This window comes from Sinohyriopsis cumingii, chromosome 1, assembly GCF_028554795.1.
Source record: "Sinohyriopsis cumingii isolate HCF-2022 chromosome 1, ASM2855479v2, whole genome shotgun sequence".
Classification (NCBI taxonomy): domain Eukaryota; kingdom Metazoa; phylum Mollusca; class Bivalvia; order Unionida; family Unionidae; genus Sinohyriopsis; species Sinohyriopsis cumingii.
This window is the reverse complement of record NC_142961.1, coordinates 80,041,323-80,060,339: the sequence shown is the minus strand read 5'-3', so window position 1 is coordinate 80,060,339 and position 19,017 is coordinate 80,041,323. Positions and strand designations below refer to the sequence as shown.

The 19,017-nt window shown below is 35.8% G+C and overlaps 1 protein-coding gene across 1 annotated transcript; it reads right to left on the bottom strand.

The window, feature by feature from the left end:
• Nucleotides 1–4,900: 4,900 nt before the first annotated feature.
• Nucleotides 4,901–18,594, bottom strand: LOC149807206 (uncharacterized). Its single transcript, XM_089963527.1, has 3 exons — nt 18,437–18,594; nt 10,255–10,368; nt 4,901–5,072 (listed from the first exon to the last, which is right to left on the bottom strand). Exons 1-3 carry the CDS (start codon nt 18,462–18,464, stop codon nt 4,999–5,001), a joined length of 216 nt encoding a protein of 71 aa, XP_089819653.1. The 5' UTR covers nt 18,465–18,594; the 3' UTR covers nt 4,901–4,998.
• Between the last annotated feature and the right edge of the window lie 423 nt (nt 18,595–19,017).

Below are 19,017 nucleotides of genomic sequence, written 5' to 3'. Positions count from 1 at the left end.
AAACTGATTATATGACGACACATTATTCAAGTAGAATAAACTTGAGAAAGAATTAGTACGTACATTTCATAATGTTTGAGAGTTCTTGATCGTACATATCCAATTTAAATGGAATGGTGTTCGTTTGTGATCTCTTTACGAGTTTTATATGTACCACAGTTTTCAATGATCCCCTGAAAACGAGTTTTGAAAATAGTGTGAAAATAAAAGAGATACTATCATAAATACCACTGACAATGTTACCACTGAAGTTTGTGTCCTGTCAGGGTCAGATTAACGGTGTTGTGGGCTTCTCCCATTTGTTTGTTTAGTGTGTCGACTTGTGAAGCAAATACAATAGAATCGGAGAGAGATGCCAGAAAACCCACGCCTGCAATAAAATCCGTGACAGACTTCCCAAAAATTTGAGTGGATTTCCACTAGTCGGACGAGAGGGGAAAATCCAACAGGCCTAATGGAATTGTACTACTCATAATTCATTGTGTTCAGGACTAGTAACTTTTGTTTTGTAAACAAATAATACAAAGCTAATATTTTTGAGACTGGGTTAAATATTATGATCATTATCAATGCAAGTACATCATATTTATTTTAATCTTGGTCATGGTTATTGGAATTCTCTATAAATATACCTAGCCTATGTGATGTTTACTTATTTTATAATTTTAGTAACAGAATCTTCAAGAATGGAAGTTTCCATTAATATGCTGTTTTTTTTAATAGAAAATTTTAATTCTGACCTAGGTCAAATAGAGGACTTTATAATCTTGTTTATCTAGAATTTACTCAATTGTGCTTTAAAATCCTGAAGCAGAATAATTTGTTGTGTTTAGTATTTGATTTGGACTGATTTTATTTATTCAAATTTACATTGTTAGTTTTTTTAAATACATGTATAATTATTTATATTTCATTACATGCTATTCTGATTAAACATTATATGACGGACCTCACTAAAAACACAAAGTGCTCATTAATGTTCTTGGACAGAGACATTAACTGTGAATTATAGTGAATTCAAACAAAGACATCTTGGGTTATATTATCTTGATTCATTAAAAGACTTGCCAAATCATCACATCACAGGTCACTACAGGCACATCAACACCGTTAGTGTTGGATCTTATTTTGAGCACCACTGGAATTTAATTAGACCTTCACTCATTAGGACTGGTGATATAACTTTGTGTAATATTTGGGATTTAATTCATAATACTTAAGTTCTTTAAAAATTTTAACTTTGTATTTATAGGGAAATAATTTCTTAAATTTTACAAAACTTATCGTTTTCACCCTTTTCTATTACTTAGTTTAAGACCATAGAGTCGTGTATATATATATATATATATATATATATATATATATATATATATATATATATATATATATATATATATAATGGTGGGATGACAAACATAATGCCCATCAATAATGCGAGTCCTCATTAATAACTGCTTTTTCATGCCAAGAATGTGTGCATCTTTCTATAGTTTTTCAAACGTTTTATTTAAAAAAATACTCTTTCTGTCCTAAAACATGAAGAAAAAAATTTCAGTGTCCCAAAACACACATGAATGTGAACTTCAATACATAAACAAACAACTATCGTATTGGACTGTCACTTCTGTCATACAGCAAAGTGATCGCATTTTATACATACATCAAGCAATGATAACTGACATTACTTGCTTTGACCACGCCAGTGGTCTAGTGGTTAGAGCGTCCACCTCGGATGTGGGAGGTCATGGGGGCGATCCCTCGCCAAGTCCTACTAAAGATTTATAAAACTGGTACTAACAGTTGCCTCGCTTGGTGCTCAGCATTGAGGTTAGTGTTAGGACTGGTCGGCCTGGTGTCAGGATAATGTGACTGGGTGGGACATCATGCTACATGCCTGCGGCACTACAAGGGAATGATGCATTAATCCAGTGGTGTGTGGGGGTATACAACACCTTACAAGGGAATGGTGCATTGATCCAACAGTGCATGGGGGAATACAACACCTTAAAAAGGAATGATGCATTGATCCAACAGTGCATGGGGAATCCAACACCTTACAAAGGAATGATGCATTGATCCAACAGTGCATGGGGGTATACAACACCTTACAAAGGAATGATGCAATAATCCAACAGTGCATGGGAGTATGCAACACCTTACATGGAATGATGCATTGACCCAACAGTGCAAGAGAGAATACAACACCTTACAAGGATAATGCATTGATCCAATAGTACATGGGGAATACAACACCTTACAATGGAATCATGTATTAATCCAACAGTGCATGGGGGCATACAAAACCTTACAAGAAATGATGCATTGATACAACAGTGCATGGGGGAAATACAACACCGTACAAAGGAATGATGCATTAATCCAACAGTGCATGGGGGTAAACAATAACTTAAAGGGAATGATGCATTCATCCAACAGTGCATGGGGGAATACAACACCCTACAAAGGAATGATGCAATAATCCAACAGTGCATGGGGAAAACAACACCTTACAATGGAATCATGTATTAATCCAACAGTGCATGGGGGTATACAAAACCTTACAAGAAATGATGCATTAATACAACAGTGCATGGGGAATACAACACCTTACAAAGGAATGATGCATTAATCCAACATTGCATGGAGGTAAACAATAGCTTACAAGGGAATGATGCATTCATCCAACAGTGCATGGGGGAATACAACACCCTACAAAGGAATGATGCAATAATCCAACAGTGCTTGGGGAATACAACACCTTACAAGGGAATGATGCATTAATCCAACAGTGCATGGGGGTATACAACACCTTACAAAGGAATGATGCAATAATCCAACAGTGCATGGGAGAATACAACGCCTTACAAAGGAATGATGCAATAATCCAACAGTGCATGGGGGGTATGTACTGATTCAACAGTGCATGGGGGTATACAACACCTTGCAAAGGAATGATGCATTGATCCAACAGTGCATGGGGTATACAACACCTTGCGAAGGAATGATGCATTAATCCAACAGTGCATGGGGGTATACAACACCTTACAAGGGAATGATACATTGATCCAACAGTGCATGGGGGAATACAACACCTTGCAAGGGAATGAGGGGCCCCGAGTGGTCTAAAGCGCTCTTCATTACAGATCACTGCCATCTCACCTCTGTCTGCGGCGGTTCGAGCCTAAGATTCAGCCAATGTGGGTATATGAGAAAGCTTGCCAGTAGCTTCTCGAGGGTCAGTGGTTCTTTCCGGGGTTCTTCCTCCACCATTAATACTGGCCGCCATGTATAGCCTATCGTGTGCTGAAAAATGGCGTTAAACCCCACCACAACAACAACAAGGGAATGATACATTAATCCAACAGTGCATGAGAGCATACAACACCTTAAATGGGAATGATGCATTGATCCAACAGTGCATGGGGGAAATACAACACCTTACAAAGGAATGATGCATTAATCCAACAGTGCATGGGGGTATACAACACCTTGCAAAGGAATGATGCATTGATCCAACAGTGCATGGGGGAATACAAACACCTTACAAAGGAATGATGCATTGATCCAACAGTGCATGGGGGTATACAACACCTTGCAAAGGAATGATGCATTAATCCAACAGTGCATGGGGGAATACAAACACCTTACAAAGGAATGATGCATTGATCCAACAGTGCATGGGGGTATACAACACCTTGCAAAGGAATGATGCATTGATCCAACAGTGCATGGGGGAATACAACACCTTACAAAGGAATGATGCATTGATCCAACAGTGCATGGGGGTATACAACACCTTGCAAGGGAATGATGCATAATCCAACAGTGCATGGGGGAATACAAAAGCCTTACAAGGGAATAATGCATTAATCCAACAGTGCATGGGGTATACAGCACCTTACAAAGGAATGATGCATTAATCCAACTGTGCATGGGGGAATACAACACCTTACAAGGGAATGATGCATTAATCCAACAGTGCATGGGAGTATACAACACCTTACAAAGGAATGATGCATTGATCCAACAGTGCATGGGGGTATACAACACCTTGCAAGGGAATGATGCATAATCCAACAGTGCATGGGGGAATACAAAAGCCTTACAAGGGAATAATGCATTAATCCAACAGTGCATGGGGTATACAGCACCTTGCAAAGGAATGATGCATTAATCCAACAGTGCATGGGGGAATACAAACACCTTACAAAGGAATGATGCATTGATCCAACAGTGCATGGGGGAATACAATACCTTACAAAGGAATGATGAATTAATCCAACAGTGCATGGGGAATCCAACACCTTACAAAGGAATGATGCATTGATCCAACAGTGCATGGGGGAATACAACACCTTACAAAGGAATGATGCATTAATCCAACAGTGCATGGGGGAATACAACACCTTACAAAGGAATGATGCATTGATCCAACAGTGCATGGGGGTATACAACACCTTGCAAGGGAATGATGCATAATCCAACAGTGCATGGGGGAATACAAAAGCCTTACAAGGGAATAATGCATTGATCCAACAGTGCATGGGGGAATACAACACCTTACAAGGGAATGATGCATTAATCCAACAGTGCATTGGGGATATACAACACTTTACAAAGGAATAATTCATTTATCCAACAGTGCATGGGGGAATAAAACATTACAAAGGACTGATGCATTAATCCAACAGTACAAGGGGGAATACAACACCTTACAAAGGAATGATGCAAAAACTGTACAGAGGCTTATATAGTCTAAGTATCCAAGAAGACACTTAATAGTTTCACCTACTATGTCTGAACTTTATTCCTTTCTTGAAAACCAAAACTATTAGCCATTCCTGTAAAAATGTGGCTATGTTTAAAAAAAGAGTCTCCTGACAGCAAAACAAAGAAAATGATTCTTTAACTTGTTTTTATTACTTTACTAGACTAGAATCCAGAAATTATTATACATGTTGGTCCATGATATTCTTGTCATACAAGTCATTCACTGCATCATTTGCATGAACATCCAGAGTCACACTTGCATGTGCTGGGTCCAGTGCAGCCCTTACCACAGTCACAAGAACCTGAAAAACAGTAAAAGTTCAGACATTGAAAATTCAGTCATGTGACATAGGTTTTCTAAGACAACACTGTTGTCCAACGGAATGTTTTCTTTCATTGTGGTATTATATAGGCGTGTGTGTGTGTATGTATGTATATATATATATATATATATATACACATATATGTATGCTCCTGTATTTGTGTGGGAAAATATGAATACATTTTAATACTGCAAGACCTGAAATGTGGGAAAAATATGAATCCTTTTAACTGAAATTATCAAAAAGACATTATGTAGTATAACATTTATTTCGTTTTTGAGTGCGACAAGGAGGGCATGATTTATCCTGGAAATGTAGTCGAAATTACAGTCAATTTTGTGGAGTCTATCAAGTTTTGGAACCCATGACACAGGTCATGTCATTTGGATTTGCAGAATAAAATAAGAAAAAAGTAAATTTTGAGGGAATTCAAGATGCAAAAACAAATATATCTATTGCAATACGTATTATCAGCTAAATAAGACCTGTTTATGCCCTGTCACTTGCATGCTCTTCGTTTTAGGGACCCCAGCTATTTGCATTACCTATGTGGCTTCTATTGCCAGCTAAACATTGTATAAAAAATAAAATGGGGAAAATTGCAGATGTTGTGCTACAGTCTATTTAGCCAGTGGAAACTTGGCTTATTGGCTCTGAGGCTTCTAGTTTTCTATCAAAACTTTCAGTTGCATTTTTACTCGAATTCAGAGTTTTTTGACGTACTTGTAAAGTGGTACATTTTTTTATTGATATGTGATAGCTTTGGCCTCAATATGTTTTTCTATGCTATTTGTTTAGACATGAGAGAGGACTGGTCATAGCCTGAACCATTCTTTTGCAAAAAGCTACAAACATTTGTCCTAAATAACTGTTTAAATGATCAGAATGACATTTTCAAGACTGCATCTCTCAGGTTTTTTGTGGATATTGCCAATTTCACATTCATTTCCTTGATTGGAAAGTAATTTTTAATACTGTACACGATATTTTTAGACCGGTGTCGTGCACTATGAAGACATGTAGTATGGAAAAATAATGCATGATTTTGACACTGTAAAGTTAACAGAAATAAAATAAGCATATAATACACACACACACACATGCACTGTGCATGTGTATATACTGAGGTCACTGCAGCCTTTCTGACACCTGAATGGAGATGCTGATGGGAAAACTACATGTAAAAATGACAAAACAGACCTGACAAATGGGAAAAAAATTCATTTCACTTGAAGTGCATAATCCCTCAGCATCATGGACTGTTTCTTACATTTTACACTGCATACACTTGTAATTCTTTTTTCTTGATCCTTTCGATTCAACCAATCATTAACATGTGATACTGACTGCCCAATTTACTTCTGTGTACGTGTCACACACTGTGCGTACTAGTTATAATAAAACAATAAGCATTACATGGTGCTGAAGGGTCTCACTGCAACTGATGGACTGGACAATCAACCTATATACATTAAATACATCATGGTGCTGAAGGCCTAGTGGCAGTTGATGGACTAGTCAATCAACCCAAATACATTTACAAATACTGCTTGGTTGGTAGTCAATCAACCCATATACAATTATAAATGCTGCTTGGTGGATAGTCAATTAACCTATATACATTTATAAATACTGCATAGTGGGCAGTCACTCAACCCATATACATTTATAAATACTGCATGTTACTGAAGGGTCTTGTAGTTTGTGGGTAGTCAATTAGCCCTTGTATATTTGTAATTACTGTTTGGTAGGTAGTCAGTCAATCCATATACTGAAGGGTCTTGTAGCAGTTTGTTGGTAGTCGGTCAACCCAAAAAATATTTGCAGTGAAGCTTTGCTTCTGTCCATACACCTTGTTCAAGTTGATTGACCATTGACTAGTCAATATCCTGCCATAAAGCAATCAGCAACATGCAATATTTGCTAAGCATGGACACAAGCATATTATATTAGATTCTACCATCATTTCTAAATTCACATTTGCTATTGACATGTTTGTAATTTATGTGTTCAAGTGTCATTGTGTAACTGAGGAAAACTATAATTGTATTCACATAATATGGATGACCATCCCCATCCTTTTCTGGTAATTTCCTGTGGTCACAGAACATGACAAATTTAGCCTTAACGAAAATCTTAAGTTACTGAAGCATTAAATTTAGGTCATGCACAGTGACCTTCCTTTGGTAGTGTATCTAGGAATAAACCTGGATGCATCTAGAGATGCCAATCCACCTTTTAATAACCCGGGTAATAAAATCAGCAACTGGGTACCAAAAAAAAAAAAAAAACATTCCAAGTTCAGATCGCAACACAGAATAAAGATTACAGTTCAAGGTTCGTGTCATGTGCGCATTTATTCATCATCACAGGGGCTCGTATGGCTGCTTGCAATTTATTCATTATACATGTACTATATAATAATACAACGAAGGAAACTTGTCTCCTTTCTCGCATGACCTATTTTAGAATCAATGCTGATATTTAAAGCTAGACCATCCTAACTTTGTGCCTGTTCATGGTTCGTGCGTCATTTGTCTTGCGACTTAAACATGCTTGTTTTGAGATCCCGATGACATTAACTAGGTCAGTACCTTTCATCGACAGTGACAGTAAGTGCTGATTAAGAAATATTCGACGAAATAAAATTTAAATACATACTAAAATTCAAATAAAAGAAAGCACAATATAAATGTCTGGTTTAACTGTCATTTTTGCCTCCAGTTGGTGGCCCTGGAGCAAGTATTAGCTGTTCAAGTCAGGGCCACTGTTCACAAGTTTGTTGACTGGATGTTTTTATTAGCAGGAAACCCAAGGCAAATATTTTTGTCACTGCAAAGGCAACACAAAAACTTTGTAACCGTAGCATGCACTCCTTATACCATGTTAGGGAAAATGAACAAAATGGACAACTATACAGAATGAAATCTTCCACTGAAATATTTAAATACAAAGGAAATCTTCGTTTATTTAATAACACTGAAAAAAAATCAAATAAACACTGACCATGTCTGTAAATATGGTAATTTTTGTATTAATTTTAATTGAAACTGACAGGATTCTTGAATGTGAAACCACTTGTCATAAATGCATTCTATTTTTATATTACATAAAATGAAAATAAATGATGCCAGATGTCATAAAAGAGGGCTGTATTGATGTGACTGTTGGATGTTTTATGACTGAAAAATGTTAGAGGAGAGGGATTTTGTTAATCTTACAAACATGCTGCACTGGATCGTCATTAAGGGACCATGGCAGATCGAGGATACTACAAGTCATCATTTGTGGACTTGACAACTTTTCACTTAGATATGTAGACTAGTTAACCCTTTCATCACCAAGTAACTTTGGGGGCATAGAGTCCTCAACACTAAGTAACTTTGGAGCTGTAAAGCAAAATGACTTGTAGATTTTGAAATAACATAACTTTGCCAAATATCTAGCTGGATTAGGTGTCAAAATCAAGGTTAAAAATCAAATTCTACGACTAATTGACTAAAATGTTCATTTCTATTACAACTGTTAAAATACAGGTGCAAACAGGTAACACAACAGGTAAAATACAAGTAATTATCTATTTACTACTTAGAAAACTTAGAAAGTTCCCAAAACTTGTTCAATTGACCCTAGATGTGCTCATGAATAATTCCAGCAGCAACACAAGTCTTTCTTTCAGGTATGTGACAGGTAGAAATTAAAATTCCATAAAATGCCCTGATTTCATCCAAGGTGAGATCGGTCCACACACCTGTATCACCTCTGGCACGTTTGATGATTGCATTCAAATTCGTTAAACAGACAATGTTTCCAAAAACTTCATCTGAATAGAATATTTGAAAATATTCCAAAGCTTTCCTGAAGCCATCTAACACCCGGGTGGGTCCAATTCTCTCAGAAAACTGAAACAAATCTCTTTGGTTTTCCAACTTCGTCCAAAAAAAAATTACGTGGAGCGTACACTTCCTCCAGTTCAAAACCTTCAAAGTCCTCTTCATCGTCATCACTGTAACTCACAAGCTCATTCCATTGCCTCTCCAGACGCCTTCTCTCATTTTCATCCAACTTTACTAGGTCAGAATTGGTAAAATCCTCTGATAATTCAAAATCTAACACTTCACTCACTTTCTTCGAACTCCGCCATTTTGTAAACAAATTTCACCATTCAGAAAAATCGTTAAAAGTGCCTACTTTGTTCGATATTTCTAGTTGTATACAAGCTAAACTCACGAGATAATCCAAATATAATATCCACATTACAAGTAGGAAGTAATTAGAGGTATCCCAAAATTTTTATAGTTGGGTAATATAACGTTAGAGAAAAACACTGCCCCTGACTGGTAAAGCAGTCTATATTGATTACGGACTTACTTCCCCTGGACCGGAAAACCAGTCCATAGTGATGAAAGGGTTAAAATGATCTGTCACAAAAAAATTTAACTGCTGATCCAGGTAAGTAGCAAAAATAAATGTTAAATAAAATGAATACATACATTTTTCGTACAGTTTTCTGCAATTATGGAATGTAATATGTAGACTGCTCTTTTTATGCACTTATTACATTTTTCCCCCCGCATATTAGTAAATAATTACACTTATACCTCTCTTGGGGGCTGGCATATCTGAACCTACAACAAACCAGTTCTGATTCACATTTAATACAATTTCCCTTTGATCGGGTACCCTGGTAAATTGAGCATTATGATTGATGGGTAGAAATTTCAGAAAATTTTGACATCTCTATGCATTTGCGTAAGAATTTTAATACCTCTCTTGCTGGCAAACCCAAGAAACTGAACTCAACACCATCTTAAATAGAGTCATTTAGGCATGGAATATTGGTCATAGTAAATTAATTTTGATAGGGTAGCATTCTACTCGCACGATGCATCCACACAACACAAAAATGCATGCTGCCTGCAAAGACAGTAATACCCAAGAAAGTGACAAAAACACAAAACCTGAATGAAGTCACCGAAAAGTGACATTTAGATTAGTGACCTACCTATATTTTCCTGCTGAGTGAAAAACAGATGAATGAGAAATAATGAAAGAAAACATAATTGCAGTACTGAAGCCAAAAATTGATGATTAATCCATTTTGATTTCCAACATTTCTTGAATGAAGACGTCTCAAATGCAATGCAACAGTCATACTTACTAGAGCACTTGCAGACGACTTTACATCCAGGACACTTGCAGGCATCGCCACATTTGCAGTCTTTCCCGCATCTGCAGTCCCCAGTACTTTCACCACAACACTTGCATTCTCCAGCTAAATTAGAGAGAAAAGGTCAAACATAACAAAGTTAGAGAACTCCTGAACACAGGATCTCCCAGAGTTAAAGTCCTCAGATGCAAATCATTATAAAAGTATATACGGCTGACCAACGAATTCTGTTTTGCAACAAAAATCTATCTCTATTAAAAATATTCTAAACCGCTTTAGTTATGAAGAAATATAAAATTATCATTCTACTCTGCAATGTATGCAAAATGATTTCATATGCAAAACACTCATAAACTGCTCAAGGTATGAATCCAACTATTTAACTTTCAGGGTGGGGTTGGGGGCTGTGATGTTCTTTCCAAACACGATTTTTGTTTTCGTTTATCCAAAGATAATTTTCCCCAACTAATGATGAATAACCCAAGCTGAAACTCTTTAATTGTTAAAAACTAATTACATTTTTCTTGGTAAGAGTCAAACTTTTTTTCAAGCTACACATATCTAAAGGTTGGAAATTTAAAATAAAACAGCACATTTTTTTTCAAGTAAAATAAGTTTCTTCAATAATACTTACCTAGGTGGCAGTTAAGAGTAATCTCTTCTTGATACAGGGTTTAGTGCCAAATCTGTGAATACTTCAGTTACTACTGGATCGGGAGCCACTCTCACCTATGGATTTAACTTGGGGTGGCTGGGAGGGTACATGTCTACAGTATTATGATCGGAAAGTATTATTGAAGAAACACTCTGGTAGAAAAAATGGTTTCTCTGTTCATTATGTTACCCAATTTTAATACCCAAGGAAAGTATGCAAGAGGTGGAGAGTTATATCCCCTTATCCTGGAGAGGCCATCTTTGGTCCACCATGATATGCAAGTCCCCAAAGGTATGCAAGACTTCTAGATAATCTGACAGGAGAACAGACTCCATCTGCTAAAGAAAGTGGCGTCAAAACATGATGTTTTTCCATCCCACAAATCCAGTGGAATTGTGAAGCTGTTTCCGTATGAAGCTTTTGAATGATTTGGGAAGGAAACCTTTTGTGCTAAGACTATAGCTCCTACCAGGTCGAGTTGAGCCTTTTAGGATATGTCTGAGAAAAAAACCTGGAGAAAGTGGACTCCGACCTCCTTTCCATGGCATGGATAACGTCAGACAACAACATCGCTCAAATGCAGTGGTTGTGGTTACTGCCCTAACCTCATTAGCCAAGATATGTAGCAAATGCATTTGATTTGGGACTATTTTCCTGATATGTGAAACGAATAACCCATTCTATCCAGGTTGATGGTGCATGTGCTGGTATGCCCTTGTTAACCATTTGACTAAGAAGAGGGGTGATCTCCCTCGATACACCAGCTTGGTCATTTTTAAGTACTAATTCAGAAATTGCACTGGGTCCCGTGAAATGTCCAGAGGAGACAGGTATTTCAATACAGAAGTCCAATTCCCCAATGAAGAGAAGGGGCTGTCACAAGTTATGCTGTCCCATCCTGTTGGAACTGCGACTGATTTAGGTCAACTGACAAAGCACGTCTTGCTAATTTTGCCTGCTGTCACTAATACGAGTACGAGTCAGTTCTTATACGAGGTGAACCTAATGAATCCCTTGATAGCTGGCCAGGTTAGCACTTATAAATCAACTCTGGGTAGTAAACCAGTGCCTTAGGACATGTGAACTAAAAACTGACAGCAGATTGGATAGGTTTTGTTTGATATCCCATTTTCCACGACAACTCTGTCAGTCCGAGATCGTGCAACAGTAGCCTTTTATTATGATTGGTGCCAAGTGTTTCTTGTCCAAGAGCCAAAGTATGAAGATAGCTACTGAGGTATTGATGCGATCAGAGGTGCAACGTGTTTGCACTCACAACTAAAATTTTCTTGTTTCCCTGTCCACTTCAGGTGGCGGGCTGTTTATGTTGACTTGTTTAATATGATCCAGATTTACAGAAATTGACAAATTTAATTGGGTCATCTACATATACATATAAACATGACTATTCAGGGGTCAAGCAGGACTTGAATTTAAGAGAGAAGTGACTTCTTTTGGTCAGAACAGGCAGAAGTTGATGTGAAGCAAAAAACACAATATGATCACGTGTTTAAGCTCTCATAAACAGTAACAAGAAAAGATTGAAGACAACAAGCTTTGTAAAATTTAAACAATTTATTTCTCGAGGTAAAAAGATAAAAATGAAAAGAATGGTTTTAAGAATCAAATCCAAAAATAATCCAAGAATTAAAATGAGCACTTAAATATTCCAAGGAAAAGAATCAATCTCTTAGAATGTAAATAATTTGAAGAAAATCTATTTAACACCAACTGGTCAAAACAGAAAAAAACTACCTTGATATCCAAGTCTTTATGAGCCCAACTGAGATTATTTCTCAAAACATCGGTATTAAACCTGACCACTGCACAAAACAGATGCCCAGATTAGGGTCACATGATCATGTTCTAGAACCATATGTCATGTACTCCAGTACAGACTTGATTTCGCTCTTTAAATCACACATTAAGAATGAATTTTAAAAATGTTGTTTACTCCAACTGTTACTAATTCTGAATAAAGTTCAGGAACTAGGTCAGCATAATGATGCAAAATCCTATTTTTTGGCGTTTATGAAAAAGCAGTCCGATCAAATTTATTTCTGGAAAATGTCAAATTCCAGTAAACAAAATTACATAATTACATTACTATAACTTGTAATGGAATAGAAATTTAAAACAAACTATATATATATATATATATATATATATATATATATATATATATATATATATATATATATATATATACACACACACACACACACACACACACAAATAATGAGTGTCCTCTTATTTGAATCATGCCTTTTAATTCTCGGTATTCATATTTGCATTTAGCACTGTTTTTATGCAATACTTTTCAAGTAAAAAAAATTCTGAGTTATTTTCGCCATATGACTATCAAATAGAAAAACAGACACTACATTGTAAATTTTTTTAGCTGAGTAACCAGACTACATTATCATCACTTTAAACTAGTAAAAATACTTAATCAACTATCCTTAATCAATTTTTTAAAAATTTTTTTTAACTTCTAAATGTTCACAATAATGGCACTTTGAAAGATTTCAAAAAGCTTTTGAAACAACCCCTGTACAATGTACATGAGGGCAAATGCACAGATGTCTTCAGAACATACTGTGTGTCCTCGTTTATTTTTTTTTGATGAAACATTATCGTAGCTATTCATACATAACAATAAAATTCATAAAATTTCAGACATGGCTCCTTTATAGTCTGTACACGAACTAAACCCTTCTTTCCAACCAAATCGACAGACATTTGAGTGCATCTATTTTAAGGAGGAGTTTTCATGTTACCACTCATTTTATAAACTTAATTTCAACAGTCCATTTATTGGATTGTAAATTATTGGTTTATTTATTTGTCTACATACTTGTAGTAATTTTATGCATTGGTTCAATAGTATCTGCTTCGCTGCTTCTCTGTATTTTCACACATACGAATCAAGTCAGAAAACAATTTAGACCTTATTGCACCTCTCGCGAATTCCACAACACTGCATTGTCCCATAAGTTTCTGACCATGATAATTGCATTTTAAAGCTGAATCGTAAATAACATAATATCTAGGCTGTGCTTTCTATGAATTTTATATTTTTCTTAATATATTTACGAAAACTGGCATTCTAATAAACTGGTATTTCCCTGTTACTGGGTCACTTACAGTTTCAAACTAATTTTAAGATAAAATATGTTTCAAGGGGCAGTGAAAATATCCAGATCACCAATTCTGTTCTTAAAATACAAACTGCTATTTACATACTATTTTTAAAGTTTTGAAACACAGTGATAGTTACTAACTTACTCGGTAAAGGGTTAATGGTCAATCAGCTATCAAAACGCATGCCTGTGAATGTGGAAGTGTTTGTCACATAACTGATAACAAAACTAGGCCTAGCTACTGATGGCTTGATGAATACATTTTGTTAAAATGTAACACTAGCACTATCAAACTAACCAGACTAAGGCGAGGGGGAATCTAAAAAAAGTATGGTCAGTCAATGTACCTCTAAGAAAATTCCTAACAAAAGAAGGCAAAGTTTTTTAGAAGACTTGGTCGCCCACTTTGCCTGGTAGCATGACCCTCGCTATTAAATTTCATTTATCTACCTCAAGGTATGCTTAATCTTACAATTATATATACTCGCTTACAAGTCCAACTGCAAACTGCACAGACCCAGATCTGCCAGCACATTATAATGTGCTGGCAGATCTGGGTCTGTGCAGTCTGTTAAGAGTAATCAGTAGAACAGACACCACCAACCATGGTCTGAAAGGCTCATCATGCTATGGCAGATCAGAATCTTTGTTGCTTGCATTCTGATTGGACTTGTAAGCAAATATATATGGTAATTTTTGTTATATTTTTGTTTTGTTTTTAAGGACCAACTCTAAAGAGTTTTAAAATGTGTAAAACAGAAAATATTGCTGGTATGGTTTGAAAGTCTAATCAGGTCATTCACCTATGAATACAAAATACTAGAAAATGTTCATTTGTATATGTTGAATGGTTCTTGCCTAATATTGCTAATTTTTTTAGACAGACCTGCGAAAGTGGGGGCATACTTATGGGCTGGACCTTATCAGCATGCCCTCACTGACTGACATGGACATAATTATATAGTGCATAGTGGACACAATGAATAGCATGATGAAATGTCTCGTTTCAATGTACATGAACCTAATAACTGCAGACATGAACCTAACAGTTTCTTGAATATTATTTCCTTGCATAACTGTACTAATAAGTAAATAAAAACATTTTAGTCTTTTACATTATACAGTTCAAATATAGTAATGAACTTGAGCTTGGTGTTGGGACATTCTTTCGCATGCGTGTGCATGCATGTTCGCTAACGAATTTTTAGATGACCCTCAATCTAAAGAAATGAATTCACATCAAGTCTCAATGATGCATTTTTATTTCAAGGTCTGAATAGCCTATGAACTGGGAGGGAGTGGTGGTGTTACATCACAAAGTAATGGTTTATTTTTTTCTTCTTCAGATTTTGGTCTTACAATGCAAACAATTCAAGAAAAAAATTAAATTAAAACCCAGTAAAAATTGGTTCTAAATATTGCAATAAAAATCAAACAAGTTTTGCAATTTTGAAGATGCAAAGGACTGCATAACATCTTGTTTACCTTCTCATATGTATAATGTTGGACTCCATGCATTTGTCATTGGAAATGACAGCCCAAAGATCTCCAAGCATGTTAATGTATTCAAAAGAAAAACAAGTCAATAAATGCAGCGAGGCAATTTGATAACAAGTTTGATGTACTTAAATAAAAAAAAGTATGGCTTAGCTGTTTTCTTCAACAAAAAGTTAAATTCTGTAAATGATCATTGATGCATAGTTCTACAATCTCGTTCTCACTGTTGACTCTTTGGTCTTAAACCAAGTAACAGACAGAAGAGAAAGTATTTTAACATTCACCAAAAAATTTGTTTTCCTAGCTCAACAAATTTATTTCCCTAGAATTCAAAGTGAGATTTTAAGAGGAACTTGCAGTATTGTGAATTAAATTTCAAATAATCCTAAAAGTTCTTGCACAAGTCCAAAAGCATCGTGTTTCAAATGAATTCCAATACTGAAGGCACTGATATACTGATAGTGTTGACAGGTTTATGTGCAAAAAGTCTTGATGTATCACAATTATATAATCCATTTGTCTTTGAATGAATTCACAATAGTCTCAAAATAATGTCCAAGTCCAAAAGTCAATGAGCACTTTGTAGTTGTAATGAAGAGTTAGATAAATGATCCCAACCAAATTATAACACAATTAAAAGTGATTCCATAGACTGATAATACAAATTGGAAGAAATAATTTTCTTTACCTTAACCTTGCATAAAAATAACCAAAACAACAAAATGACCAGAATTTGGGTTGCAAGTTCACTTCCAGATCATTTCATATTTGTACACAAGGCCTGTCCTTGAACTCTGTCAGTAAACAACTTAAAAAGCAAAAATGACATTAATTTAGTTGGATAGGCCTAAACACTACACTAAATCTGGAACAAAGATCAAGCACACAAGACAAATTAAATATATACAACACACACAGAGTGATGGATTTTCCATTTGGCAGATAAAGCAGCTGCTTTGGACCACAAAATTCTGGGTGAGGCAGATTTTAAAGTATGGAACTCTGCCTTTGTTAACAAATTTATTTTGTAAAAAAAGGGAAAAAGAAACAAGTAAAGAAGCCTGTTTAAATCTTTTCATTATTTAAGACTTAAAGGTCTCAACAGGATCTGGTTTTAAGGATTTATTTAGATGGGGGTGTGTGGCAATTCTGTGCTTATCGGTTAGCAAGATCATAACTCTCTCAATGCACATGCACCCTACCTTCTTTAATCAGAAATAATTAATAGATTTCAATCAATACATCCAAGAGGTCAAGATATTTTTTTTGCCAGGTATATTTTCAGTCACAGTGTTGTTTTTGTTTTACCTGTCGTCCTTTTTGTTGCTGTCCTTTGCAAGCATCTTGCATGTGCCCAATTACGTTTTATTGAGACGCTTCCATACAAAAGAGACTTGTGCAAAAGTTCTTTGATGTACAAATTTTCCGACAAATATTTTTCTGATATGCACTTACAAAATAGCACAAGATTTTCTTCCACTTAAAACTTACGAAAATTCAGCGTGTAAACTTTTCAAGTTGCTGTGTGAAATGGGGCAAGTGCCATAAACCGCCCTTCACTCAATGCTCAAATTTTCATATAAAAATTGTCAGCTCAATTTTAAAAAACTGTATATATCAACTGGACATGACACTGGGCGATATAGAAACTGAATATTTAATAGGCACAGTGTTATTTGTGCCAAAAATGTAATAATTTCCACTTCTGTATTTGATTATTTTGAAATGCAAGTGTTTGGGTTTTCTTCTTCAAAAAGAGAGTCAACACTACAGATTTTAATGCCTTGTTACCTTCCTCTGTGAAATCCTGCCCATATAGGTCTTTAGAGGAATCCTTGGAATATGAATATTTTCAATTGTTAATAATTCATACCCAATTTTACTATATACATTTCTTTTATAACTGTGTATATTTACTTTAAAAGTACATTTAACTGAAGAAAGTTTATCATGGTATCATCAAAACTACAGGTAAACTTCAGTATGCTATTATTTGGGGGTGGGGGTGGGTGGTGTGTGTTTTAGACAGTTATTCTGCACCTTTTTTAATCTATTGTTTGACACAACTGATGGCTGTCATGTCAAAAACAAAAGGAAGCAGAGAACAACTTGCTTCTCTGGGAGAGTCGGTTGATGAACGTGAACAAAATGGCAAGTAACTACATGCAGGAATGTTGAGCCAATGCACAAATACAGAACTTTTAGTGTTTTTCGTTCCCTTAACATAAGAAGGAAGAAGTGACCATTTCCTTGTTCCCAAAATTTAATTGGCGCAAAGATTTACGTTTATACTGATCCAGATCAAACGTACGCTGTACTTTAAATTGGACTGTTCAACTTGTACCTGGCCAAGGGAGTTGACAAGTACAATTTCTTTTTATTATCATGGTCAAAGTTACGCCCCTTTGGAGGCGTGGCGGGGGGGGGGGCATTTAGGACTAAAGACTTCGTTAATCTAAATTTAAAAAAAAAAAACATACGCAGGAATACGTATCAAAGAAGAGGGTGAAAAAATTAAAAAGACAAGAAAACTGCTCTGTACAAACAGAATATTACATACTATCCAAAATTGTATCTTAAATATGCAATTTCTACCAGCTACGTACAATTTCCACAATACATTACTCGCTACAAGCTTAAGGACGTACACTGAACTGATAGTTTGGATGAAGCTGAGATCGAAAAACAACAAACAGCCAAAGATCTAACACAGTACCAAACAAGTTGATAGAAAACTGACGGGCTACGTGACCCCGCCATCTTTAAAAAAAAAAAAAAAAGAAAGAAAAAGAAATAATATTATAATTTAAAATGAAACAAAACTTATAAACGTGCACAACGAAAATGCCAGGCGCTGCACTTACTCTACTATACTTACTCTCAAGGCAGTTGCATGCGTCAGACATTTTTTAATCTTCGGTGCTTCAAAATCTGAATTCTAGTATGACCAGGACAATCTGCGTCTTAGTATGCCGTGTGCTACGTGAAACATTCGTATTTATATGAATAGTGTCGTGTGCTGCAATTTGCAGAGGGTCGTGCGAATATTTTTTAAGCGAGGAGTCGATGGGGACAAAACCGTGTTGTAACTGCCTTGTGATGCCAAAAAATATCTCGTTTTCTGTAAGATGCATTAGAAGAGTGTAACACCTTTTACACAGAGAAAAGAACAGTAAACAAATTCAAACATGCATGTATTCATATGCTGCTCACAAATGCCAAAGTGCATGATAAGTGATAGATGCACTTATACCAAACTATAATATGCTCGAGGAAAAATTAAAACCTCAAGGTAATGATTAACAAGATATTCTTCATGTTAATTTACGTACGACAACTTAAATGCATGATTATTTCTGTGTTTTTCACCGACATACCCCCACCAGGACCCTCGGGTTAAGAAACTGTGCCGTGTGTTTTGTGAAAAGCCGGTTGAAAACTGTTTCAAGGTCACAGCGT